At 49.6% G+C, this 27685-nt stretch overlaps 1 protein-coding gene across 4 annotated transcripts; it reads right to left on the reverse strand.

The window, feature by feature from the left end:
* Nucleotides 1-70: 70 nt before the first annotated feature.
* STEAP3 (STEAP3 metalloreductase) lies at nt 71-27685 on the reverse strand. Of its 4 annotated transcripts, none has more exons than XM_064435131.1 (5): nt 24650-25037; nt 11771-12254; nt 10792-11319; nt 9099-9263; nt 71-3420 (listed from the first exon to the last, which is right to left on the reverse strand). In XM_064435131.1, exons 1-5 carry the CDS (start codon nt 24889-24891, stop codon nt 3130-3132), a joined length of 1710 nt encoding a protein of 569 aa, XP_064291201.1. In that variant the 5' UTR covers nt 24892-25037; the 3' UTR covers nt 71-3129. The 4 variants fall into 4 exon arrangements, with proteins under 4 accessions (XP_064291201.1, XP_064291202.1, XP_064291203.1 ...); XM_064435133.1 differs by lacking the exon at nt 24650-25037 and adding an exon at nt 27509-27685 and having other exon boundaries at nt 72-3420; XM_064435130.1 differs by lacking the exon at nt 24650-25037 and having other exon boundaries at nt 72-3420; nt 11771-17372.

Genomic DNA, 27685 nt, shown 5'->3' on the forward strand with positions numbered 1-27685 from the left:
GCTGGCTGTAGTGAGTTTTATTTCTTTGTGGTTAAATTCTAGATAATCACACTACTCTACTACTGCCATTAAAGTAATGGTTTTGTTTGGGGGGAGGCAGGAAAAAAGACACAAGTTCTGATATAATTATGTAGATCTGTTCAGAATATTTTATATAACTACAGAGGCCAGAGATTAAAACTGGCCTTACTCTTACAGCTTTTCATTTGGTTCTTACATATCCCAGAGGCACATAGTAGGCAGTACAGAAAATAAAAATACAAAGATTTTTACATTCAAGCTATATATTCTGCAATAAGATACATATATTTATGTGTGTGTGTGTACACATATACAGAGAGAAAAACTTCAAGTACAAAACCAGTTAAATGGTAAATTTTAAGCCAATCTCACTGAATGTCCCATGCATATCAAAAATGCTTAGGGAAAAGGTAACTGAAAAATTCCTTACTTTCATTTGCAGCATTCCAGAATCAAATAAATGACTCAAACAGTTGTGTCCCATGTTTTCAGGACCAGATGCATATAGAGGGCATCATGTGAAATGCTGTTCTACATTTATAAGGATTGGTTTTGGTTTTCAAAAGGGATGGTGGCTGGCTGGCCAGTCTGTTGGCACAGGCATTACCTGGAGACACAGGACCAGCTTTGTTTTTTAGATGCTGTAGAGCTGCAGCAGCTGTGGGGATTTTGAGCTGGCTTGTCTGTCCTTTGGGCTTGTGTCCATCTGAAAAGCACCGTGCTGACTCACTGACTGCCCCTCTGCTCATGGCAACTGTCCCTTTGCCATGGGAAAGGGTTTGTAGGCATGGGAGTCCTGTAAACAAAGCCAGGGTGCAAACCTTCTGCTGGGCAGAAAGGTGAGTCTTTAACCTTGCAGTGACTCAAAATAAACCATTCTTTTCCCCTTGAAGACAAAGCCTGTGTAATGCTCTTTCTCTGCCTCCTAATCTTTTTTGGCCAGCAGACAGTAGTCTTGCCTGACCTAAAGATGTGAAATGAAACCTAGATGGGATAAAAAGGCATTGAAATACACCATAAAGTGTGTAAACTGATGATGAAATGGAAAATATGACTTAAAAACCAGGCTTGCTGAATCCAGTCTTCCTCAAGGATGAATTAAACTGGAGTGGCTGGAATTATATTCAGGTGAAACTGTCTCAAATCCATGGGGAAACTTAACCTATCACCTAAGCAGAAATAAATAGTGTTGCGTCAACAGTCTGCTTGGAGAGTGATTTGGTCAGGTGCCAATCTGGGCTAAGTTCTGGAGGTGGAAGGGGAAACCTAATAAGCTCAGCTTGCTGAGGGGGACAGTGATAAAGAGTGGTACTTTCACCATGCTGTCCAAACCTCATGAAAACAACAAAAAAATCACCTTATTATGAAATCTAGGCTTTCCCCTGAAGAAGCAACATTTGGAGACTTTACTGTAAGTGTTAGGCAAGAACAGTCAGTACCATCACTGGCCACATGAGCAATATTTGGAGAATATTACTCACTGTAGTTACTGGAGGCTAAACAGGGAATTCTTATGAGTCTGTCTGTGTAGAACTCTTCCAGGTTATGGGAGCAATGTTGGCTTGTAGAAGGGTTTGTGTGCCCCAAAGCTGATAATTCCCCCTTCCCTTTACATTAACTGGTCTGGTACACAAGTACTCCCTTGTCCCACAGGCTGCACCTCGTTTGGTGTTTCTCAAAGCAATACTGAACACTGAGTGTCTTTTCCTTAACTGTAGGAAAATGAGGCTATTCCAGGCATGTCAATGTACCTGACCTTACTGAGGTAGTCTTCTTGTGTCATCCCAATTGCTTGCTTTTACATGAGCTTTAGTGAATGGCTGTCCATTCACTGTTTGGTGATTTGGATGTCCAAAACCTAAAGAATTATTCTATTTAACGAGTAAGAACTTCATAGAAAGCAATAGGTGAAACATGAAATTAGGACAGAAATCGTTGCCCTGTGCCTTGTCCACAGTGGGCTCTCAGAAGAGCAGTTCATACCTGCTTTGTGATCTAGCAAGGGACTTTTTAAGGTGTAAGGCAATGAAGGACTGTGCCCAAAAATGTACAACATGTTTTCATGTTGTGGTCAAGACTTGATGATCCCTTTGCAGGACTATTCAAAGATCTCATTATTGCTAGTGAAACCAGTGGGTTTAGAACTGCTGTTTTGTTTGCTTAAATGGGAATGTTCAGGTGACAGCCATTTCTAAACGCTTCACCCCATTATTTGATGTAAGGCCAGCTGGAAGGCCTTGGTTTTCTCCATGTAATTTTGTGAAGCAGCAGGCCTTTCCAATAATTATCCTCGCTCTATTTCAATCAAATACTGCTTGAAACTTTGGCTCAGTGTAACAGAGAACATGCAGCAGTAGCTGTCATCTCAGAGCCAGCAGTGCAGACCAGATGTCTGCTACTGGGGATGTCTCTCTCTCAAATGCTTTTATACTCCTGGAAAAGGCGCTTTATTTCCTCAGCTTATAAACATGCATCTCAGGCACTGCTTCCAGGACCAGAAGTGCTGCCTGTATTTGAGAGAACAGGGATACTGGGCTTGCTGTCAGATTTGATGATTTTAGTAAAACCTGCTGTCACAGTACCATGAATATAGCTGTACTTGTCCACAGAGTTCATTGAGGAGAACAAAACCAGAGGCAATTGATCTTTCTAAACCTCACTGCCTTGATTGATCCATACACTCAAAAGGCAGGGTATCTTTGCTGTCATAAACCCCAGAAAATCTATGCAACCTCGTATTAAAAAATAAAGGCATTGAAATTTATGAGAACAGCTAGGAAAGCAACTGAGAAGTACTGGTTTGGGGAGCTGCCAGCCAGCACCTCAAGTGACTGATCTGACTAACAGAGTCCATCAGTTTCCAGGTATATTACTGCTGCTAGCTTGGCTCTCACAGTCACTTTTAAGGCAATAATTGTCCTAGCAAATCAGCAATATAATTCAACTGCTACTGTCTAACCTAGTTTGATGGTCATCCTTTTTCTAAAGTCACCAAATTTTATTATTTTATCAACAATACCATTATACCAAAACATACATATATTTAAGAAAAAGAAACACCTTTATAGAAATGTTGATAGTGCTTCGAAATCCTCAGAGCTGGGGCTGTTAGACATTACTGGAGGTCTCCCCACTCGAGAATTCCCCCGTTGCACTGGGCAGAACAAATTTGACGTATCTGCCCTTCTCCCAGCCCCTCCTGATTCTCAGAAGTCTGTGCTGGATGCAGGGCAAACTGAAGATGACTTTGGCTATGATGACAGTGCATGGCACGAGCAGTGTGAGGGTGTAGGTTGGGGGCAGGTAGAATTTGTACTGGTTCTCATCGAAGGCCCTCGACCAGCCGTACGTGAGCGTGTGCAGAGTGCTGATCACCAAGGCAACAAACCCAAGGGAGGACTGCAAGGAAAAGAAACACACACCAGTTAGCAGAGCACCTTGTGCCTGGCTGTCTTCCTGTAGTTTTGACATGAGTTTCTAAGTGTACATGACACAGAGGAAAGAATGGGTATTCCTGAGTTTCCTCAACACAATAAAACATGGCTGGAAACCTTTCCTGGGGAGTGTGCCAGACTGTGCTTTTCTTTGTCTCATCAGAGGTTAAGTGTGACATTAGAAGCTCAGCAGGAATTTCCCAGAAGGTGCTGCCAGCTCAGCAGAGAGGAGGGCTCCTGCATCCTGTGAAGCAGCAGCCCCCAGCTCTGCTCTGCCAGCTCTGCCCTGCCAGTCCCTGGCTGGATGAGGCTTCTGACCAGCAGGATGAAGCATCAGTGATGTGGCTCTGGACCACAGCTGGCACTGCTGCAAGTGGGTGAAGCCACAGCTCCACAGAGAGCAAAGACATCTTCAGGTGACTGGTGTCATCTACAGGAAAATGAGATGGTGCAGGCAGAAGTGCTCTGTTCTGAGGTGAGCACCAGCCCTCAAGGGTTTCCTCCTCTGTCTTAGAGACCTCTGTTGGTTCAAAGGCTGTGAAGAACCCTTTATCCACTCAGGGAGGCAGCAAGAATGCAGCTCCTGTTCTACAGGCAAGAACTTCCCCCATTTTCAGCTGAGATCATGCTCCCAAGCACCCACAGAGACATCTCCTCCTGAGTATTTCCAGCTCCTCTGAGGGCTGCTCTCAAAGACAGGTTTTAAACTTGTTCCCTCACTGAGGGCTTCCTGCCAGCATCAGAGGTGGTGGCTCCTGAGCCTGCCAGCTCCCACTGCCTGCTGGCACTCAGCAGCACTGGGCACTCGCTGTGTTTTCCTCTGTGCAGGCCTTTGCTGCTGTATTTTCACAGAACAATGCAAGTGGAGCATCTTGCTCTGCTGCCCTACTTTGAATGCGTGGTCTAAGCCTGACATAACAACCAAATTTCAAGATGCCTACACAGGGAAAATTTTGCTGCTTATGTCTGTAACTTAGGGGAGAAATCCTTTCAAAGCCAAAATATCTGTCTTGGTGCAGAGATCAGCAAGAAACACCATCTTCCTGAAGATATGTCCAGGAAAGAGGCCATGGCAGGGAAATCAGGAACCAGGGCAAGATGGGAAGAAGGACTCATTGTCTTTTGCAAAAACAGTTTCATCCAAAGAACTACTCAATTCATAGATTCTCCCTCTATTTTTGATTGCTGAGAAACAATTAAAAAACCCAGACAACTTTTAAAAATAAACCACATTATTACAAAAAAAAAAAAAAAAAAAAAAAACAGACCAGGACTCCTCTAAACTTCAGGGCTAATCTTTTAAGCAGTTGAGGGGACTGGGCAAGGGAGGGAAGGAGAGCTATAAATCTGCTACCAGATCTAGGTACTTCACTTTTACAGTATCTATCAGGCAGTCATGTGGGTGTCACTGAGTCCTGCCAAGGCAGGGCAGAACTCTCCTCTGTGTTACAGCTGAGCATTACTCAAGGTCATGCCAGGAAGTGGGAACAGAGCTTAGTCCTGTGGGCAAGCCCACACTTATCCTTTCTTTCATGTCCCTCTTACCAGAAGCTGTGTCCGTGTCCTAAACCAAAGTGGTAACAGGCAGCAAACCCAACAGGCTCAAGACTAGCTGCATTTGGAAAATTAAGGAGGAGTTTGCTGAAATCTGCCGTGGTCACAGCTGAACCTACAGCAGGAGCTGACCCACAGCTGATGATGATCATCCATCATTTATAGGTTAGGATTCTCTCCAACAGGCAAAAAAAAAAAGCCAGGGTGACAAAAGGCTTGAAGTACTAGATTAGGACTCATCTGCAAAGCAGAGCAGGGAAAAGGGGACAGAGTGAACCCAAGAGCAGAAGCTTTCTGCCTGGGCAGGGGGTGCATTCAGTCATCCAAGCAGGGCTCTGTGCAGGGCAGAGATGTCAGAGCTGGAGATAATTACCCTGTGCCTCTACAGTTTCTCTTTAAACAGCTGCTGGTACTGGGGGAGAGCAGGGGAGAAATTAAGAGGACAAAAGGTAACAAACCATCACAGGTATCTGTGACTGACCCACCTTTGTGTGTGGATGGCGGGGATGACACAAAAAGGTTATTTGGCAACAAACACATGGCAACAAACACATGGCTAAGCTGCTGGTGGCTGGAGCCAGGGCTGGCAGCTCCTCTCTGAGCACAAACGAGGAGCTGACTGGGGGGGCAGAGGGGCTCCCAGTGCTGATGCTGGCTGAAGGAGCCATGCCTGCACCCTCCAGACAGCTGGATACAGCAGGTCTGTAAGTGCACAGAACCCAAGTTTTGCTGATTGCAGCCTGGCTCAGTGTTTACAGCTCAATGTACACTCAGTGCAGCACAAGGCAGAGCCTGCTGAGCAACCCAGGGGGCCAATTTGCAGAAGTGCTCAGCCCTGATACCACTCTTATGCTCTCATTGATCCTCTCTATGCAGTTCCTGGCTATTAAATCTTTCTGGGTTTGTTTTAAACAGTGGCAGAGGGTTTTTTTGTACTGTCACAACATGGGGAGTGTGGGGCCAGCAGCCCTGTAGGGTGTTAAAGCCCTCTGAAAGATGCTGTATGAAGACAGTATTTTCCTGATGCAGGTTTTGCATGTATTTTCCATTCTGCATTAACTCTTCTACCTCCCCCATTTCCTTGGTGCCTGCAGGCTCCCTGTAACACCCCAGCAAAGGTGATCCAGTCACCTGTGGCTCATTTAGAAATGCTTGGGCAGCACTGAAAGCAGAGCTCCTTCCTGACCCAGATAAGTTTCTGACTTGTGCAGCCACCAGTACTATGAAATTATTAGCTCAATGGAAGCAGCTCTGGCCCCTCGCCCTGCCTCGACAGGAGGGTTAGAAAAGGTCTGATTCCAGGTTCTTTACATCTCATGCTACATGAACTATGAAAGAAACCAGGTCAATTCAACCTTCAAATTCCAGGAGGGTTTCTCAGGATAGGAAGGTAAAGGCAATCATACACATTTTTACTTCTCAGGCAATTAGAGTTGATTTGTAAATCACTGGGGAACATTAAAAATGTCTCCTGTAAGTTGAATTACATACAAATCATTCCTGTTAGCCAGTGTTTCAATCCTGTACATTTTCTGTTAAAACTGGACACACAGGGGAACTGTGTATCCAATTTAACCATATTTAATTGAAATTTGAGTATGTGCAGGAGCTACTGTGAAAAATAACCTTTCTTCCTATAACTTTGGCAACAATACAAATGGGATTTTCAACCTGTCAGGCAACAGATGTGTATTTTAATACTGTGGCAGTATATGGCACTAATACAGGTGCACACACTGGCTGTTGGAAAATGTCAGACTTGGGAAGCTCTGGGTAAGGAGGGGACTAAAGCGACTCCTGAATTTGCCTCACATGTGGCTTTTGGTACAGCATCTCTCAACAACAACTGAGATGGGAACAAATTGCTGCATTTTCTGGAAGGCATCTGGCTGGGGTGTCTGCACTCTGCATTTCACCTCTTTTATGCTGCAGAAGTGCTAGAAATCCCAAATATTTGAGAAAGCAGCCTCATGCTTCACCCCTTGTATTTACACTGTGCCACTGTGCATTAATTCAGGGAGGCTCACTCTGAGCCATGTGAATGCAGCCTTTGGAGCCTGGAAGCAGTAGCTGTAGCTGCTCTTTTAATTTCCTCAAGAAAGGCACCAACAACTTATTGAGGAGTAAATAATTTAAAAGATCCCTCATTTACAAAAAAAAAGTAATATGGAAACTAACATGCTCAGAGATCTGTAACCTGCTCTTTTTACATGGTACTTCCACAAAGAGGCACAATACCAGCCGTGCCTCTCCTGTTTGTGATCAGCTGGGAGCTCGTGTCACACTGTCACGCTTTATTCCATGCAGACAGAAATAGGTGTGAGTATCTTTCCATGAACTAAGCCAGCCAGTTCCCTTGTGGGGCAGCCAAGAGCTATTTTGGAACCGAGCATCACGAATTTGTCTAGTCCCAGTGCTGACATACCCTTGGAAAGGCTCGGGAAGGGATCCCAAAGGGCAGATGGGACAGTTGTGTTACACGCATGAATTGCCACGACGATGTTTGTGTTACATGACACAATGCCAGCACCCTCCAGGACAGCTGCCAGGCTGCCTGGGGAGCCAAAGGGAAATGCAGGGGGGTTTCAAAGCCTCCTTCCAGGCTGCAAGGAGATACTTCCCTTCGTTTGGGATTCCTGGTATGAGATGTGATAGGACTGATTTATCCGGTGTCCCAGCAGCTGCAGCCCTCCCCTGAGACATGGTGGTGAGAATTAATATGCTCCCATTGTCCAGTCTCAAAGAGAGGTTTAAAGCCAGTCTCCCTTCTCCTCAAGGGATGATCTCTTGGGGTCAAGCTCTCCTGGTGCAGCTCTTCTTTACTCAGTGTAAATAATTACTGGCTAGCCCACAGCAAGAGGGGAAAGAAGACAAACTGGATTGCTCGTTTGGTGATCGGGGCACTCGTGGGAGAAGCAGGGGAGCAGACTTCAAACTCCTGCTCTAATGAATATTGAATTATTTATATACCACTGAAGAGCTTCAGCAGAGGTTAACAGAGGCTGGATGATAGATATTCACCTCTGCATCCCTGAGCCCTGCCCTCCCCTTTGGAAGGGTTAGGTGTGTGCCAGCGTGGTGCAAAGGGAGGCTCCACAGGGGAGCTGCAGGGGAACGGGGTCTGGGGGGGCTCACACACCTTGGGTGCCACAGGGTTACAAAGCTTGGTGCATGCTAAGCAGCCCTGCTGTAGGAGGCACTAGTGAAAAGGAGTTTTAGGGCTGTGGGATATGACTGTGGCACAGCGAGACAAATCTGCCCTCAAAATCAGCTTTAATGTGCAGGGGATACTTGAAAGGTTCATTCTCTGCTATCTCCATTAATGAGCCCTAAGCTGGCTCCAAATGCATCCCTGAAAAACCTGCAGCCACTGAATACAGTGTCTGTGAAAATCCCAGGGGGTAGGCTCAGGTCACCAAGGGAATTTGGCCCTTGGGAGCTTGGCCATCACTGCAAGTGGGAGGAAGGATCCTAAACCACTGGGGAAAAACTGAAGTTTTCTGCACTTTTTAGAATCAGATATGGCCTTTTCATTGAAATCATACCCAGTTCTCTGTGCTGTGTGGGCTCTGGCAGGTTGCAGACCACTCTAAGCCTTTTTGAACTTGTTTATTGAACACTTGGGTGCATGCAAGCTCTGCCAAACCTCTTTCCCCTGCACTGTCCTCCCAGGCTCTCTCCTTTTCAGCAGCTCACTCTCCCTGAACAGCAAGGGCAGATCTGTGTCCTGTAGCCAGCTGTGTCCACAGCGAGTTCCCAGCCTGCCCCCACAGCCTGGTGCTGTATTTTGTCTTGTATTTTTCCTTCTCCTGAGAAAAGCACCTTCCTTAGACAGGACAAGCCCTGCGTGAGAGCAGCACAGCCCCAGGACACACCACTTTGCCCCTCTCTGCCTCTGGGTCTCACCTCCTGGATGAGGGTCTGTGGCTCTGGGGTGCAGGGGGAGGTTTTGCTGCTGACACCAATGCACAGCTGCCCTGCCACAGCAGGATGTGCTAGGAAAGCAGGTCAAGCCCTGCCCTGTCTGTGTGAGGGCCTGACTCTGATTCTGCAGAATCATTCTCTGGCATCAGCAAATATCAACTTTACCTGAATGAAACTGAATTCCCTCCAGTTGAGAGAGTTTGCGATGGATGGAAGTGAAGTGATGGCAAGTAACGACAGCAAGCCCAGGGCAATTATTCCAACAGAGATATAAATCTCCATCCTCCAGACTTCCTCCTCTACCCAGACTGTCATCTTCTTCTCCATAGCCTGGCATGACAATGAAGGTTTGTTAAAATGGGGCACTTAGGGACAGAGGAACTGAGTTTTATCTGTTTTGGTTTTGGAAGCAGGTTTCCTGGATGAGCACTGGGTCCTATTCACACCTCATCCACTGTTTGAGAGATGTGGAAATGCTCTCTTATCCCAAAGCCATTTGGCCAAAGCTAGACCTGATTTGAAGCCTGCTGGGAAGAACTGCTCTCAGCTCCCATGCCTGTAACCACAGCAGCAAGCCCCAAAGTCACATTTGGAAAGATAATTACAATGAGAACTCAGTTTCAAGCCATGAAAACAAATACAGATGCTTGAATATGCAGTAGTCTCCTAATAACCTTTGTTTTAAGTGCATTTAGGGGGGAAATTGTTCATGCTAATGGAAGGGAAGATGGGTTTTATACTGCATGGCAAAGAGGAACATTTAGAACTGTCCTCTTTAGCCCATTAAATGGGTTTAATTTACTAAACAAAGATGTTGCTAGAAAACAGGAGGTAGAGGGGAAATGAACACAGGATGCTTGTCTGAGATTAATGTGCAACTGTAGCACTTGAGAAGAACCTGCTCAAGGCTGGAGCTGAGAGGCTGGGAATGGTGTTTGATGGATGCTCTGAACAGGCACTGCTGCCAAAACCAACCATCCTGCTCCCCTCTGCTCCCACAGCCTCTTCCCTCCTTTTGGGGACAAATATTTGGAATCACTCAGCCAAATAACCCAGCACAGAAAGCAGAGGGGTTGTGGGGTAATTCCTTGATCACATTCCCCCCTCAGCTGCACAAAGCCTGTGCCATCCCAGGAGGGAACAGTGAGGAGCAGTGAGAAGCCAGAGGTAGGAAAGAGCAAATCCCATCCTCCCATGGTACCACAGAGCTGGCTGAACTGCCTGAAGGCAGCAATCTCACACTGGATAAACACTGCTGAGAGTGTCCCTAAAGCAATAAAGTCCTTTTCCATTTCCTTGTTCTTATGTAACTGGTTCTTCGCCACCATTTTGTTAAACTCCTACAGGCACAGGGTGATGATGACACACAGCCCCCTCTGAGTTATGACTTGGTTATCCCAGCAGGCACAATTATGAACATCAGTGTGAACAAACAGGGATCTCCGAAGATCTTGGGAGCTGAAGGGAACTCTACTCATCCTACCATTGGATTTCCCCTTGCCTAGCATTTTTCCTGCCTCTGACCTAGTCTCAGACATACCAGTGCCAGGCAAGGCTGGTTTCAAAGTGTTTCTGGGGAGCAGTGGCATGGGAGGGTTGATCCTAGCCCTGGCTGTCAGTGCAGAGGGAGCTGTGTATCCAGGGAGATGGCAGCCCCTCAGCACAGACAGGTGAGTGCTCAGTCTGCGCCGTGCGGCTGACCTGTGTGGGAAGTGCTCCTAGAGAGCTTTTTCCCACTGTCTCACACCTGCTTTGGAAAATGAATGAAAAATCCAATTTTTTATATTAGGCCCACCACCCAGGATGTGCACGAGTTCAGCAGACTGCTGCAGGTGCTGACCTGAGGAGCACCCCTTACCTGCTTGACGGCCGTCTCGATTAACAGGTAGCGGTGGGAGCGGCGCATGGGCAGGCACAGGCTGTACACGGCGTGCAGGGCTGCACAGAAGAAGCTGAGGAGACCAATCTGCTTCCGGTGCTGCAGCCACTGGTCCAGCCAGTCTGGGAAACGCCTGTACTTGGTGCCGTAGTAGAGCTGGGAGCAGGCTGCCAGCACCCCGGGCAGGTAGACCAGGGACAGCATGACGTAGGACACGCACGGCAGCGTGGTGTTGACCACCTCGATGGGGATCTTGTACAGCTTGTTCTTCTGCTCCCTGATGTAAGGGTGGATGACCTGCCGGATCAGGTTGTAGGTGAAGAAGCAAAGAAAAAGCCCCAGAGCCAAAAAGATGGGGATTTTCCAGGCAGGCAAGAGGCGCAGGGGAATGTTCTCAATCTCGCAGGCTGATGACATGCAGCCCATGTCCACAGGGGTGAATCCCATGACTTGAGCAATTTCTGCTATGGTGCGCTTGGCTTCTTGGTTATTTGAGCAGATCAGAACCTGCAACAAACAGAAATACACACACAGGGCAAAGAAATCAGGCTGCTGGGATTGAGTGCATCCAGAGGGATTCTGTGTCACAGGGAGCCTACGTTATTCCACTGAGCATCACGATTCCTGGCAGGCTTTTTGACAGGGATTTACCATGGCTGCCAAAGACCTCTCTCCTGGACAGGTTTCCTTTCATGAATGTACTGCCAGTTTCTTTCACTGGCTTTGTTCATATAAACAGACAACTGAATAATACTTTTCACTTAGGCAGATGCTCCAAAGACTACAAAGTGTGAGCTGAGTGAAGGTACTTAATTTCTGGACAAAGAAATGCAGAAGCTAAGGGGTGGTCTCTGGATGCCACAGCCAGCACTCAGGACTCCTTCTCCTGGAGCCTAAGGCCATTTGCTGATGCTGCTGAAACAGCTGGGATTTAGCCCTTGGTGGAAGAAAACAATACCTGCTTATTTCCATCCCTGGCACCCGACTGCAGCGTCCAGGCAGAAACCACATTAAACGCCTTTACCACGGTGCAGTCTGGGAACAGGGAGGCCAAGTACTCCGCGTTGGATTCCTTGTGATGGTTGACCTCCGTGTTGTTGCTGACATCCACCAGGATCTTGCCCACCAGCACGTCAGCCAGGTCACAGAGGGTGGAGTAATGCTCCCTGAAGATCGCCACGAAGATGACGTCCGCCTTCTTCACGGCCTCGGCCTGGAAGGTGACCTCTGCTGCAGCGGGGAAGAGGCTGGCTTTGCGCTTGGGGTTGCGGCTGCCCACCACCACCCTGAAGCCGGAGCACACCAGGCGCACGGCCAGGGAGCGCGCGAAGTCCCCGCTGCCCAGCACGCCCACGGTGCGGCCGGCCGGCGGCGGGGGGCTGCACTCACCCTCCGCGCCACCATGGCCCAGCAGAGGTTTGGCCATGTCTCCTCTGGACATCCTGGCAGGAAAAACAAGGGAGAAATGCAAATTCACGGTGGAGGTCTCGCAGAGATCCAGACCATATCTGGGGTCATGGGGAAAAATGCCACTAAGGCCACGTGAATTTGGTCCCAGTGGTTTTGGTTTTGGTCTCAGTGGCCCAGGACCTGTTTGCCAAACCCAGCAGGAAATGTGCAGTAATGTACAGGCACCACTGGAGGGGCACAAAACACCATGCTGGGTTGGAAGCTGAAGACTTTTATAGAGGTTTCCCAGGGTTGTGTGATCCAACACCTGGTGGATGCACTCATCCATCCTCTGGTGTCCTTCGTGCTGGCATCTACAGGAATGTGCTCCTTGTTGACCAAGTGACAAAACTATCCTTTGTCTCCTCAAAAAGGAAAAGAGCCCAGAAGTTTCTCTCCTTAATTAGGTGAAAAGACATCTCATAGGACTTGGGGGACTTCAAACTTAAGGATAGCTAATAGGACACGAACCAAAAAGTTCCGCCTGAGCAATTTACTAGAAAAAGAAGAGAACAAAGAAACTAATCGCTTTTGTGAGGTGTTTTACCAGGAGCAACAACCTTTTGCACCTGGCTTGTTTTTTTTCTGTTATTTTGCCTTTTATTAAAACTTTTTTGTTTCCAACGCTACCACAGAAGCCTCCTGCTGATTTTATGCCTTCTAAGGTAGCTGAACTATCTTGGGCATGAAATAAACCTCCAAGAGCTTATGATACCTGGCTAGATGAGATCCCTATTTCAGGCATCTCACTACAAAGCCAGCCTAACACTAACAGCAATCAGGACCAGAAACTCTGAGATTCCCATGGAGCTACCAGATATCTCCTAAAGAAGTGGTCCATGAAGATCCCTGAGACTACATCTGGAAAAGCTGGAGGGGTGTTTCTGATTTGCTGGAGCAGAATCAAGGCAGAAAGTCAAATTGAAATGAAAGTGTCCTAAAAGTGGTAAATGAAGAGAGTTTCAGCCCTTGCCTATCCCAATATTTGGGTCTGGCAAGCACTGTTTGCTTCAGCTCTTTAATGAATAATGAGAACTCACCCGTGACATTTCAAAAATATATTAAAACATGATGGGATTTGCTCATGAAAGATCTTGATGAGCTTACAAACGTTAATGAATTTTGCCCTGTAACAGATTAGATATTGAGGGCATGGAGAGGTTTTAAGCACATCAATGAATTCACAGGCAGCACAGCAGCTGAACCTGGGGGTCAGAAGAAGCTTGGGCAGGGAACTGCCAGACTGCTCATGGGTTGTGTCAGTGGCTCAAATGTGCCTCCCAACTTAAGGAACAGCAAATTTACCCTAAAGGAATGGCAAATTCCTGAGGGTGACATTTTAAGGGGGCTCAGAAGGCACCCCATGGAACTTCCACACCAGGACACCTGGCTTTTGTACTGGCACACTGCTAAAGATTATATTAAAGACTGTAATTAACAGACTTGTGATATACTGGGGATGGAGAAAATTGGTTTTGGTGGAGTGCAGTCTTGCCTTGTACCTGGTCAAGTTCTTTCAAAGTGAAGGTGACCATTTGGATGGGGTGACCTAGTCCCTGGCACAGGTGTGTTTTTCATAGGCTTTTGGAAATATCCTTCACCTAAGGCTCTTCTGGGATTGGCACAGCAGTGGTGCAAAGGGGAAGGGCACTTCTGCATGAATAGTTACCAATGGGAAACAAAGGGTGAGAAGGAATAAATTATTTTCATAATGGGAATAGGTTGCCAAGGGATTTCCCTGAGGATTTATGCTGTTTGACATGCTCATAAGTGATCTGCGAAAGGGAGTGAATATTGACAAGATGGAACTTGTGTGTAGTGATCACAGAATCACAGATGGTTCAGGCTGGAAGGGACTTAAAGATCATCTACTTCCAACCCCTTGCCATGGGCAGGGACACCTCCTACTAGACCAGGCTGCTCAAAGCCCCATCCAACCTGGTCCCAAACACCTCCAGAGATGGGCACAGGCTCTCTTTGCAACCTGCTCCCATGCCTCACCACCCTTATACTAAAGAATTTCTTCCTAATATGCACTCAAAATCATTTAGGACAGTCAATCTTTCTTGTGAAGACTCTGCAAAAGGATCTCCCTATTTGAAGTGCCTGAGCACCAAAATTCACTACAGACACTAGAGAGACATGGCAAGAGTTGCCTGCAGGCATAAACTCCCTATACCATATATACACTTTAAAGACTGTAAATTTGTTAAAACCACTCAGAAAAATGATCAAAGGGTCACATTACTATGAAAAGACCAACTTGGTGGTTCCTGGCAGACAAACATCAAGCACAGCCTCGAGTTACTGGAGGAGATCTCTCACACAGCAGCCAGGATCTCAATCCTGCTCCTCACTGAAAACCTGCAAAACACCTTCAGCAGATGGACTTTGAAACTGTAATTCACTGTCCTGGGTACAAACCCATCATGGTTTCAGTGACAATACTGTTTCTATGGCAGAGGTCTGTCTGCTCTCCTTGCCTCTCACCAAGCACCACCTTATCCCAGAGACCAAAACCTGTGCTCATGGAAGAAGTGCTAGCAGGGCAAACAAGTGCCAAAGAAGCGCATGGTGACTCCTTCCCCTTCAAAACACATGTCCACTGTATAAATACAGAGATCAAACAGCATACTGCAGTTCTGCTTATTCCACTGAAAAAAAAAAAAAAAAGGAGGAATAAACACAGAAAGGGGCCACAGGGAAAAAGTGAGAGGGATGACTTTCAGATCTCTGTCTGCAAAGATATTGGGGCTTTTTTCCCCTGGTCCCTTCTTATCAGAAGTTTTATCACACACTCACTGTTTTACTTTTTAGAAACCTTGCTTCACCTAAATGTACTCATGTCCAGAACTATTTGTTCTAGGGCCAAAGCTATTGTTCAGAATCATAGCCTGCTCTCCCATACCCCCCTCCCCTTTTCCACCACCTGTGCACACAAAATATTACCCCAGAATAAAGAAACACATCTCTGGCTCTCAGCCATGGGGGGAGAAATCAGCATTCAGGGTGACAAAGTGATTGTTACCCACAGACTCATTTCATAATCAATGTAAGGCACCTCAAAAGTTCTCTCTGTGGTCCCACTGGGATGTAAATGTTGCTGCAAGCAATTTTTCTTGTAGTGTGTTTCCTCTGTCCTGCAGCTGCCACTGAACATGCAGAGAGATGTCGGCAATGTTTGGAGATAAACATCTTTGCTGTCTCCAGTTATTTTGATTAAAAGGGATGACAGAATTAAACAGCCTTTGAAGTCAGCAGGATAGTTACAAAGTAAGAAGACTCAAAATCTTTTCTGTGAGTTTTGGTGTGATTATTTCAGTCATGCTCTGACTGGTGGGGCTTTGGAGCAGAACTCATCCCTGCTGCCAGCCCATGGTGGGATGGTCCCTGGCGCTGGCTGCTGCCTGTGGGTTGCATTGCTGTCATTGCCATGCACTGAAATCCTCCTGAAAAAGGAGGGGAACATCCCTCTTTCACCATAAACACATTTCACCGAGACAGACACTGTGGTCTCTGCCTAACAGATGCCTGGCAATGGACTGTCTGATTAGGCAACAGCTTTTCTTCACTTCTGTATCTCTGGGGAGCACGCAGACCCCCCCCTCCTGCCACCACCCCTCACTTACCATGTCCACGCTGCTTTTTCTGCACCTATGGACATGTCACCTGCTTGAAACTCCCTCCCAAAGCTAATTCACCACAGCAAGGCCAGCCCATCCAGAGTGGGTGCAAAGCACCTTGGCCAGGACACTGCAGAGGAGGTCACGAGTGAATATCATGGTGCTTAGACATCTTTAGCATCTCCAGACTTAGATAAACCCCATTTATTGATCTTCCTTGTCAAGCACACTGCATCCCTGCTGAGTTATAGCACGTACAATTCAAGGAGATCAGCTTCTTACCAAGGAAGCTACAAGATGATTTAAAGCACAGCCCAGTGGGAATAGACAAGCTCCAGTTCTAACTGGGCAGCAGTTCCCTAACTAAAATACTGAATGCAATGTACAGCTGCCCTCCAGCTCAGCTGCTAATGACACCCTTACATCGCTGCTGTGTCCACTGCAGCACACTAGTCCCATGTGCAGTTCAATGACTGCACTGCCACTGCTGCTGTTTATTGCAGGGCAATAGCAGTGGTGGGCAGTGAGCAAGATGGGGAGCTCCCCTCTGCTGGGCACTCTACAAAAACTGTCCAGAAGGCAACTTCTGCCCCAAGAAGTGGGATCAGACAGACAGCAGCTGCATGAAATGAAGCAGTCAAGTCTCTGTTGCCCAGGCAGAGGGAGGGAGGGGTTCTCCTCACAGAAGAAAGACAGGGATAGTTCTACATATTTTGCACCTGAGGCTTGGCAGAGGCTGTTAGCTTAGGCTCGGTGCCAGGCAAACAAGGTTTTTCTGCCTCTCTGCCCACACTGAGAAGCCTCACTCAGGTTTTGCTGCAGGACAGCCGTTCTGGAGGGAGCTGGGCTGCAGGAGCCCACTCAGGTGTCCCTGGGCTCACAGCAGAGTCAATCTGCTGAGCAGATCATCCCCCGCAGCTACTGGGGAATAGGCACACTTGTTATCCTCTTTCAACAGGCGTGGGGGAAGGAGATACTAACAATGATGGACTCCAGCAAGTTTGTCTGGGATGACCCAGATATCTTTCACCACGACTTTAACAATGAGACCATCTTTTGGGGCCCCTTTCACATCCTCTGGTGCAGGAGGATAGCCTAGCTGGTTCCTGTAATTTGCACTCCAGAGATGTTTGAGTTGTACACCCTGAAGAAGGATAGACCTGTGGTAGCAAGGCTTTGCTTCAGTTCTGGACAAAGAAAAAAAACCAAGATTTATTTCAATGGCCTGGTATTCAGATTTATCAGATAAAAGACAAGTTAGTTTTACCATAACTCTAATAAAAAGGCAGTGTTTTAAACATGTCAAACTGTGCTGAAGAATATGGCAGCAATTGCATACAGAGCTCCAAAAAATGTCCTGTCCAATGAAAGCAAACTGGTTCCTGTTTGCACAGAAACTCACATACTCAGTCTGCACCACCTTGGCTAAAACAACAGCTTTTGTGTCTTCCCCCAAAGTCAGTGTTTGTTTAGACTGACCACAACTGAGTCTCCATAAGCTGTGGATTCATCCCGTGGATTCAAAGAGCCTGCTCTGTGCTTCAGCTTCTGCTCGGGTGCTACTCGAGATAAAGCACATGATTATTACACACATTCCTGAACGAGCACATGGGCTGAAAGACCAGCAGGGCTCATGAGGAATCAAACGATGCAGCAGAGCCTTTGGTCAGGTCACTGCAGAGGAGTGCTATGATTTCTGCACTGGGAAGCTCCCTTTGGGCCCTGCCAGCCATGGCTGGCACCAGCTCGGTCCCACAAACACACACTCCAGGGACAGGGGTGATCTCTGCCCCCAGGGGACTTCCAGTCTGCATGGAGAGACCTTTGAACCATGAAGCTAAAGCCCTCCAGCCTCTGTTTGCAGAGCATCTCTCGCTGTGTTAACCCTCCAAAAGCCCCAGCTGGAGAGGAGCGTTCAGCACCTGAAGCATTCCACTCAGGTCTCGCTCTGAGCAGAAATACTCTTTTTTTTTTCTTTTTTTTTTTTTCCTACTACCATTTTATTTCCAGGGAATATCAAATGTTTAAGTCTTTTTCCCCCATACACAGCATCCCTCACAGAAACACAGTAAGTGCTCTGAACCTGAACCTGTTGGAACTGGAACAGATTTAAGTAATAAAAGAGCTTATCCAAAGCTGCTTTAATCTCAGCTCTGGTGCACATTTCTGGAGAGCTTGCAGTCCTGCCCAGGCTGACTGGAAATGACTTCCATAGCTCTGCCCTCAAGAGAAAGTCAGGGAAACCAAGCCTGCTGCCTTTCTGCTTGCCCCTTTTCTTCTTTCTCCTTCCAAAGCAGAGCTATGTCCTGAATAGTGCAAACCAGGAACTGGCCAAGGATGTAATTCACCTTTCCAGAAAAGCCATATTGCAAACCCAGCTGGGCTGCCAGCCAGGACATGACAATGAGGAAATGCTGGGAGCTGGGCTGTCCCTGCTGCTGTCCTGCATTCCACAGGCACACGGGACAGGGATCATCGGGGGGCTGTGCTCCCCATGCCCTGCTGCTGGGTGGGGAGGTGGGACAGGGACCTGCGGCAGGGAGCTGGGGCTGCCCTGAGCTGGCATCACTGCGTGCTGAGCATGGCACTGCGGGGACACGGGACAGGCCTGCTGTGGGCTCCGGGGACTGCCGTGACCCCAGACCTGCTGTGGGCTCCAGGGACTGCCGTGACCCCAGACCTGCTGTGGGCTCCGGGGACTGCTGTGACCCCAGACCTGCTGTGGGCTCCAGGCCTGCTGTGGGCTCCGGGGACTGCTGTGACCCCAGGACTGCTGTGGGCTCCGGGGACTGCTGTGACCCCAGGACTGCTGTGGGCTCCGGGGACTGCCATGACCCCAGACCTGCTGTGGGCTCCAGGGACTGCCGTGACCCCAGACCTGCTGTGGGCTCCGGGGACTGCTGTGACCCCAGACCTGCTGTGGGCTCCAGACCTGCTGTGGGCTCCAGAGACTGCCATGACCCCAGACCTGCTGTGACCCCAGGCCTGGTGTGGGCTCCGGGGACTGCTGTGATCCCAGACCTGCTGTGACCCCAGGCCTGGTGTGGGCTCTGGGGACTGTTGTGACCCCAGGACTGCTGTGGGCTCCAGGACTGCTATGGGCTCCAGAGACTGCTGTGGGCTCCGGGGACTGCTGTGACCCCAGACATGCTGTGGGCTCCAGGACTGCTGTGGGCTCCAGGACTGCTGTGGGGTCCAGGCCTGCTATGACCTCTAAGGACTGCTGTGACCCCTCGCCTGCTGTGGGCTCCAGACTTGCTGTGACCCCAGGCCTGCTGTGACCCCAGACCTGCTGTGGGCTCCAGGACTGCTGTGACCCCAGGCCTGCTGTGACCCCAGACCTGCTGTGGGCTCCAGGACTGCTGTGACCCCAGGCCTGCTGTGACACCTCGCCTGCTGTGGGCTCCAGGACTGCTGTGACCCCTGCTATGCAGCTCCAGGAGCTGCCACACGTCCCCCTGCAATTGTTCTCCACCCTGATGCACTCTGCATTCACAGGTCCTCATCCCTCCTCCTGCCCCAGGGCAGCTCTTTATCTGATTACCTCATTATCAGGTATTTATCTGCTAAAACCACTTCCAGAAGCTCCTGCTGAGCCCCGCTTTCTCTCCTCTTTATCTCTCAATCCAGTTAACCTTATCCCTTCCTCTTTTACCCCCAAAGGACTGGCAAATGATTTGCCTTCTCCTCTGCAGACAGACACATTCTGTATTTGGAGAACAGGTTTCATATCTCCCTTCGGTTTTTCCTGCACAAGTGAAACCCAACTCTTTCATCAGAGCTGTTATTTACCGAATGTCCAACAATTCAGCCTCTGTTCCTTGCTGTCATTTTTCTCGGAGGATGCCCAGAACTACATTTTCCAACTGAGCTTCTAAAAGGCACCACCTGGAGCAGAGACGCTGCTTCCCCAGTGCACCACTTCTCTTTATCCATCCCAAGAAGACTGTTTGCTTTTGCACAACTGTGTGCCCCTGTTAACTCACGGGGCACAGTGTCCCTGTCCTCTGGCTCCTGTGACCACTGGCTGGCTGGTCACTCACCTGGTGTCCAGGCGGTCAGTCAGTCCTACCACACAGGATAGAACAAGTGCCCTGTTTTTTTTTTTTAAACCAGCTCTCCAGCTTGTCACGATCTTCAATTCTTAGTCTCTTCTCTAAAATGTTTCCAGTCCCCCCTAGCTCAGTGTCACCTACAAATTCAGTATCTGCCTCCCTAGTCCATCACACACTAATGAAAACACGGACTGACAGGCACTGACCCTCCCAACTTCACACAGCCTCTGGTTCATACACTGAAAAATATTGAGAAGATTGTTTTTGGAAGCCAGCAGTGAAGCCTAAGGCATATCCATGTCCCTGACCACAAGATATTCTTCACCAGGACCAAAATTCAAAAATAGCTTTCAGAACAGGGGAAAGTAGAGGAGAAAGGGCTACCAGAATTTCCCACAGGGACAAAATATTCTCCTTTTCTCACACAAGCTCAGACATTTTGGCTACAGTTCTCCTGTAGAACTACACCAGCTTGTGATCACTTTGCAGGAGAGAGTTTCTCTCTCCAAGGATAAACCCTCCATTTAAATGCTGAGCAGGAAAATTACCTATTACAACTGGAAAACCAACCTTTGGCCTGTTTTCATCAAAACAATGTATTTTAAAGCAGTTACCAACATGTTCTGCCATAGATTTCTTCAAACTTTTCTCCCCCAAATTTGCCTCCATTTGCAGTGCCACTTCTCTGCAGCAAAGTCCTTGTCTGAAGAACTTCCTCTGCTCTTCTGCAAAACACCTTGCTGCCTGTGCCCACTGTGTTAACAGAGTAATGAGAAGCCTGAGAAAGAACTACCCTGTAACAAAACATCCTGAAATGGGAATCTGAAAGTCTGGGAATTCCTGAGGTGTCACTGTAAGAGCATGGGAAGCACAGACCTGAAGCAAGAGTTTGCTAGAGCAGCGCTGATGCTGACACAGCACACGGGAGCTTATCTGGCTGATGTGACCCTGAATGAGAAGGTTATTTTGTTGGCTTAGCATCTCACAAGTGCTGAAAGAGCAAGAAAGCAACCCAAAGGTGGAAGCTTCTCAGGTAGATCTAGTAATTCCCTGCAGCCAGACACGATGGGTGGAGGTGTTCCTGCCTGAAACGAGCTGAGGCTTCCACCCTTCTTCGGGCCTACAGAGGTCAGGCAGGACCTGACTTCAGCAGTCACCACAGGGAGCTGGCAGGCTCCAGCTCTCTCTTTAAAATCTCTTTGTTTCTTTCCAGGAAAGGCATGGAGGAATTGTGCTGAGCATGCACAGAAATATTTGTATTGGCTGTTTCCGTGCCGCCGCGCCTGTTAGAAGGGTCTCCAAGATCAGCACTCTCTTGCCTTTCTGGATTTGCTTCACCCAGTCACTCAGAAGATGCACAGGACCACAGGGCGAGAAGATGCCTGGGAGGCAGTGTGGGGTGGAAGGAAGACACAGCCTATGGCAGAGGGCCAGCCCATCTCCTGCTGATGTTTTTCCCCTTTCACGGAGCACAGGCATGACACTCCGTACAGAGGTAGCTCTGAGCCAGCCCTGAACAAGCACAGTGGTGAAAACAGGAAAGGCAATCCATGTAGGGCCATGTACTGCCTCTTCTGATTTTCCCAACAGCTCCTGGGAGAGAGGCAAACACAAGTGACTGACCAGGTGATCTTTGGAGACACAGATGGGTGGGAGAGAGATGCTCTCTGCTGGAAGTCAACTCACTGCCCTGCCTTCCCTTCCTCTCACACTGCCTTCAGTCCAGCATCCTGCACAGCAGATCCAGCTTGCTTCACCTTCCCCATGCACTGGCAGGTGAGCCTAGACAGACCATAAACACTTGCAGTGTGATCAACATGCCTCCTCTCAGGATCCAAATCCTTAGTGAGACCCACGCGTGCTGGACAAGCACAAACATCACGTATTTCAGCACGGTGCCAAGCTGCACTGGCACAGGTTCTGTCCTGTATCTAACCCCAACATGAGGATGTGGACCTGCTGGAGTGAGTCCAAAGAAGGGTCACAGAGATGCTCAGAAGGCTGGAGCTCCTCTCTTATTAAGACAGGCTGAGAGAGTTGGGGTTGTTCAGCCTGGAGAAGAGAAGGCACTGGGAAGACCTCAGAGCAACTTCCAGTACCTGAAGAGAGCTGGAGAGGGACTTTTTACAAGGGCTGTAGCGGTAGGACAATGGGGAATGTCCTTACAGTGATGGAGGGCAGGTTTATATCAGATATAAGGAAGAAATTCTTCACTATGAGGGTGGTGAGGCACTGGCACAGAATGTCCAGAGAAGCTGTGAATGACCCATCCCTGGAAGTGTTCAGGATCAGACTGGATCAAGTTTAGAGCAATGTGGTCTAGTGGAAGGTGCCCCTGACCATGGTAGGAGCTGGAATGAGATGATCTTTAAGGTCTCTTCCAACCCAAACCACTGTGTAGCAATATGAGCTATTAGTGCTTGCACATGATCAGGCTCCTTCACTGGTGGACATGTTATCGACAGACCCTGGTTCTTGAAGCCTACATCCCGTGGGGACCTCTTAGGACATTTTTTTCCAAAGGCTACAGTGGTGTATTCATACTAAAGGAAATGCACATGTTGCCAAAACCAAGACTTTAGAGAGACTCACTGAAAATCTGAGAACCTGGAAAAATGGTGGAACTTCTGCCTCCGTACCTTAAACACCAGGAAAATTATCAAAATGTTTAGGCCCCAGAGTAAGTAAAGGCCTTTGGAAATGTGTTGGAAGCTCCCACGTCACTGACATACTTTCAGAAGCTTTTTACCTTCAGTTAAGTGACAGTTCACTTAAACTTAGATGAAGATGGGAAGCTGCTTAATCCACTGTAGGACTACTCTACAGGAAAACCTATGAAGAAGCAGTAAATTCAAATTTGAAAATAGCATTTTCTTCCATCATCATGTTGACAAAAAGCTAACTCTAATCAGTGATGGTAAACTTATAGATAACAAACTGGTGTGTTTTAATTCCTGGTGTGTGACACTTCTTATCAGAGCTGCCATTGCCTTTCCCACCTCTCAGGAGAGCTGGCATGGCTGGCCTACTTCTTCCATCATCGGAAAAAATGTGTTTCCCTTGAATCTAAACCTGCTTCTATTTATGGGCGTGATGTTACAAGGTCATAGTCAAAGCATAGTTCTTAACAATAAAAAGCAAAACAACCCCAAAACAAAAATAAAAAGCAAAATAAACAACAAAAAATTATTATGCTGTCAAAGAGCATGTTTTCCTGGGGTTTGATGTGGTTTGGTTAAACACAGACTTGTTGAGTCATCAACATTTTCTCCTTTACAATCACAGAGGAAATCAAATATGTGCAGTGACTGCGGCATCTTATATTACTGTACATTTGTTTCATAGCAAATGTGATTTTAGAGGAAAACGAAAGCTTGATGCAGTATTTAAATCTTGTTAGTCCTGCATCTCCTCAGCCCACAGGAGTATTGATACTGTAGGCGACAGCCTTCCTCTCCTGCTGTCTCTCAGTTTGGTTTCTTGCCACAGCAGGCAATTCTCTATGTGTTAGTTTTGTTTAGACTACTCTGACTGAGATGATCTGGGGTTCTCTATACCCCTCTGCCCAGCTCAGGCATTATGAGCACAAACACTCCCCCAAGCTCCCTGGTGTCCATCTGTCATGGGCACATGTCACACCCTGGACAGGGCCACAGGACAGGGACAGTCCACCCCAGCTTCATCACCTGAGGCATGTTCCTACTACAAAGGCACCTCTACAGCTCCTTCAGAGCTTTCATCCCTCTTTACTCTTGCATGGATCAAATGCTGAAGTCCCTCTCAAAAAGCATCCAACCGTTGCAGCTTTTACAAGTCCCTACATCAGTTCAGAAACCCCACAGCTGCTCCCTGCTCGCCTCTGAGGGATCCTGGGCCCTGGCCAAGATTTTCCCCAAGTTTTTTTATATCTCGGTGCTGATTCCTCCGTGGCTGCAAAGAGCCACTCATCTCCTCAAAGCATTTAGTGAGCCGAGAATGAAAAGTGAAACCTGAGCGCCAAGTGCTGCTCCCTGAGGAGCACAGAGTGAACATCCATCCGTCCATCCGTCCGTCCATCCATCCATCCATCCATCCATCCATCCATCCATCCATCCATCCATCCATCCATCACTGCGCTCATTCAGAACCGGGAACCCGACCCGTTCCGGGGGTTTATGCCCGGCTGGTGCCAGGGACAGGGAGTTTCCCGCAGCCGCAGGGATGTGTCCAGCAGCCACGGAAGGGAAGCGCTTCCCGCGGGCAGCCCGCGCCGCACCGCACGCAGCCCGGCATCGCCCCGAGCTCTGCCAGTGACCGCCCGGACCGAGACACGCCGGCCCCCGCAGAAACCTCGCCCGGGACGCGGTCCCAGCCCAACACCAACCCTCGCACCGAGGCGTCCCCAGCGCCCCGGGACCCTGCCCGAGCCCAGGGCGCAGCGGGCCGCGGGCAGGGAGCAGCCCCGCTGCCGGCGCCGCCGCGGGGATCCCGGCCCGGGCCGCGGCGGGACGGGGGCCCGGCAGCGGCGCTCGGCGGCGGGGGAGCCCCGCTGACCCGGGACGTTCCCGCCGGGCAGGGCAGCCCCGGCAGCGCCGAGCCGAGCGGAGCCGAGCCGAGCCGAGCCTCCCCCGCGCTGCACGCCGGGCGCGGGCGGTTCGAGCCCCGCTGGCGGCTGCTCGCCGTGCTGGCGGTGCCCGAGCCCCGCCGTGCCCGTCCCCTCGCGCTGCTCACCTCTGCGCGGCGGCGGGAGGGCGAGCGGCGCCGTCCGGCAGCGCGGAGCCGAGCCGTGATGTCAGGCCGCGGGCTCCGCCCTCCTGCCCATGTGCCCGCCGGGCCGCGGGCACCGCTCGGCTCGGCACGGCCCGGCCCGGCACGGCTCGGCACGGCACCGCCCGCTCTGGGTGAGGGACCCCCAGCCCCGTCCTCGCCGTCACTGCCGCGCCCCGGTTAAACACACGCGGGCTGGAGGGCATCGCTGCCGGGGCCGGGCCGCGGTGTCCATTGCACGCAGGAGTCGAAGGCAGAGCTGAATTCTCTATTTATAAACTCATTTCAGAGCCAGCCGGTGTCTCACTTTAATGGGCGGGTGCGGCTTGTTGCGCCGTGCCCCTGCTATCGGGAGCCGCGCACTCGCCGTGAAAGCTGTGCCGGGAGGCGCGGGGCAGATAATGGCTCTTCACGCCAAGGGCTGTGCTGCTGCACTGCCGCACGGCCCCGCACGGTCCCACGGACCGGGACAGCGCGCTCCCAAAGCTGCCGGAGCTGCCACCAGAGCGGGAGTCTCCAGGAAAAAGCACTGAGGAAAACCCACAAGGACTTGAGAACAAATCCCTCTGGAGCCTTGGTTTGCTCACTCAGTAGAGGAGAGGGGGGAAGGGACCTGAAGGGGTTGTCTGTTCCGCCCCAGCCGTGGGGAGGCGGTTGCAGTGTGTGTTTACAGCCCGGGCAGAGGATGTGCAGCCCCTCTGAACCCAGCCTGAAGTGCTTCACCAGCCCTGCAGTCAGGAGGGTTTTCCTAATCTTTGCCAACTGCCATGGATATGTCTTGCCAACATCCCAGAATGTGTCTTCCTGGGATGAAACAAGCCCCATTTTTTTTCCTCTCTCCCGGGCAGGCTCTGATTTTAACTATCTCAGCCCATTCCCACCGCTGTCCCATGCAGATGTCCCCCCTCTCCAGTCTCTGTGCTGCCTGCACACGGGCTCAGATGCCAGCCGGTGCTGGCCCAGCTCGCAAGGGCACTTGCCACCTCTCACATTCATGGGGTGGGAGATACGGAAACCTGCAGATATGGGGAGGCTTCTGCAAAGATGTGGGATTGCTGGGAAAAGTTCCTGTTGGTGACTCCCAGTGGCTGCACGCTGGATAAGAGAGAGCTCCAGAGGCTTAGGATGCTGAAGCTGCAAACTTGAGATGCTGTGAGTTCCCTGGGTATTGGACAATACCGGAGAGGTGTGAAAACCTATTGACATGGTTAGGAGAAGGAGGATCATTGGGATAGCTGTACTTCATCACCCCTCTGCGAAGGCCATCTGTGACTAAATGCATCTGGTAGAATGAGATTACTCCTTAGCCCCTTCTTGCCTGTAGTGGCCCCTGCCTCCTCATGCCTATCATGGTGATAATTTATATGCCATGATCAGCTTTTTGTGGAGAGTGAAGGACAGAAATCATTGAACTCTCCTGCACCTGCTATATCTCTTTACCTTTTCTCCCACATTATGTAAAGGACAAATTTCGCCTTTAAATTTATTTACAGAATCCATAGTCATTGCCTTGTTTGCCTTGGTCATTGCAATTCATCTTACAGATTTCTCTTTGCTCTCTCAGGTCTCTGCACTGCATGGGTCTCTCCCTGTTCCTGTTTTCCAGTATGGGGCAAGGCTGCTGCCAGGGCAGTGTGATCAGTTCTGTGGGTAATGACCAACCCTCTGGAAACGCTGAAACCTGCTTCTCCTTTTTTTAGATTGCACTTCCTTTTTTGTAAATTAGCAAACTTTTCACTGAAACACCCTCTGCTTTTCCACCTTTTTCACCTTCTGTCACAGAGAAGAATGAATGCCAGTTTTATACCTGTTTTCCTCTCCCTCAAACCTGTGGCTAGTCCTATCCAAGTCACCTGTTTGTAGACAGTTTGAGTCCTGCAGCTCCATTTTCTCTGCAGCCATCTCAGCAGGCAGCTAAGGCCTCCTCAGCTCCCAGACCTTGACTGGCTTTATTGGTTGTTCAGAAGATTCCCTTGGGATCCATGTTTCTGATGAAAGATCTGATGTGGGCTTGCAAGTTGGCTTAATTTCTCTTCTACCCAGAGAGACCCAATGTGCCAGGATTGTGCTGAACTTGGCCAGTGTTTCTGGGTGTATTTCTGGGTTTTTTTCCCCCTTTTTCCTTGCTGGTCCTGAGCAAGGGCTTTTCTCTGTCGTCTGGACTGCTCTCCCAGCAATCCTCTTTTCCTGGCCCATCACTCGCTGGTCAGAGCTGCAGCTCTCTGGCAGCACCATCTGTGTCCCTGTGCCCAGCTGGCTGTGTCCTGCTGTCCCCTTAGCCATGATGCCACCTGCACCCCGTCCTCTCTGTCCTTCCCCTCCGTGGGGACAGGGAGTTGCCTTGGATCTGCTCAGGGCTGGGGCTGCCAGGCTCCTCCAGTGCCCGTGTGCTGGCACAGCATGGCACCGGTGAGCAGATGAACCTCGACAGCTCCTGGCTGCCCAGCCAGGCAGCCACGGCGAGTCCCCACCTCCCTCACTGTTTTGGGGAGGCTGGAGCCATCCAGGGTGAGCGTGGAGGGGTGCACCAGGCCAGCTCAGCTCCTGCTCCACACCCAATTAATAAGGGGGTGACCCAGGGCATGCCTGGGCTTTACTGCACTAAGACACAAGGCAGTGGTCCCTGAGCCTCCCTGTGCCCCTTGTCCCTTGGGTTCATCGTGTGCCAGCCCAAGGGCTGCTGTGCACCCGGGGGCCACTGGGGATGCAGAAGTGCTGGGCAGCAGCGGCTGCAAAAGCAGAGTTTGGGGACACCGCCTCACCTGCCTCTCACAGCGTCATAGCCAGCCCCCTGAAATCCAGAGGCAGTAATGGCAAACTTACCACTGGAAAACCAAACCTATTTGGTGGGGCAGTCAGTGCACGTAGCTCCTCCTCTGGCTGTCCCAAAGCTGTGGTTTGGGCTGGAATCTGCTGTCTTGGGCCCGCTGGTACCGTTTGGGCTGGGAAATTGGGTTATCAGCACAACAGGGTTCTGTCTGCTCTGGACTGGCACATGGC

Source organism: Passer domesticus, chromosome 10, assembly GCF_036417665.1.
Source record: "Passer domesticus isolate bPasDom1 chromosome 10, bPasDom1.hap1, whole genome shotgun sequence".
Taxonomy (NCBI): Eukaryota; Metazoa; Chordata; class Aves; order Passeriformes; family Passeridae; genus Passer; species Passer domesticus.

What these genes read in the sequence shown, in the direction of transcription:
- STEAP3 (XM_064435130.1), bottom strand. Translation starts at nt 12,550, where the DNA reads ATGGATGAGTGCATCCACCAGGTGTTGGATCACACAACCCTGGGAAAC. An exon ending in CCAGGGATGGAAATAAGCAG is followed by an intron (nt 11,320 to 11,770) that starts GTATTGTTTTCT and finishes TGTTTGTTGCAG; the next exon opens with GTTCTGATCTGCTCAAATAA. An exon ending in TCGAGACGGCCGTCAAGCAG is followed by an intron (nt 9,264 to 10,791) that starts GTAAGGGGTGCT and finishes TTGTCATGCCAG; the next exon opens with GCTATGGAGAAGAAGATGAC.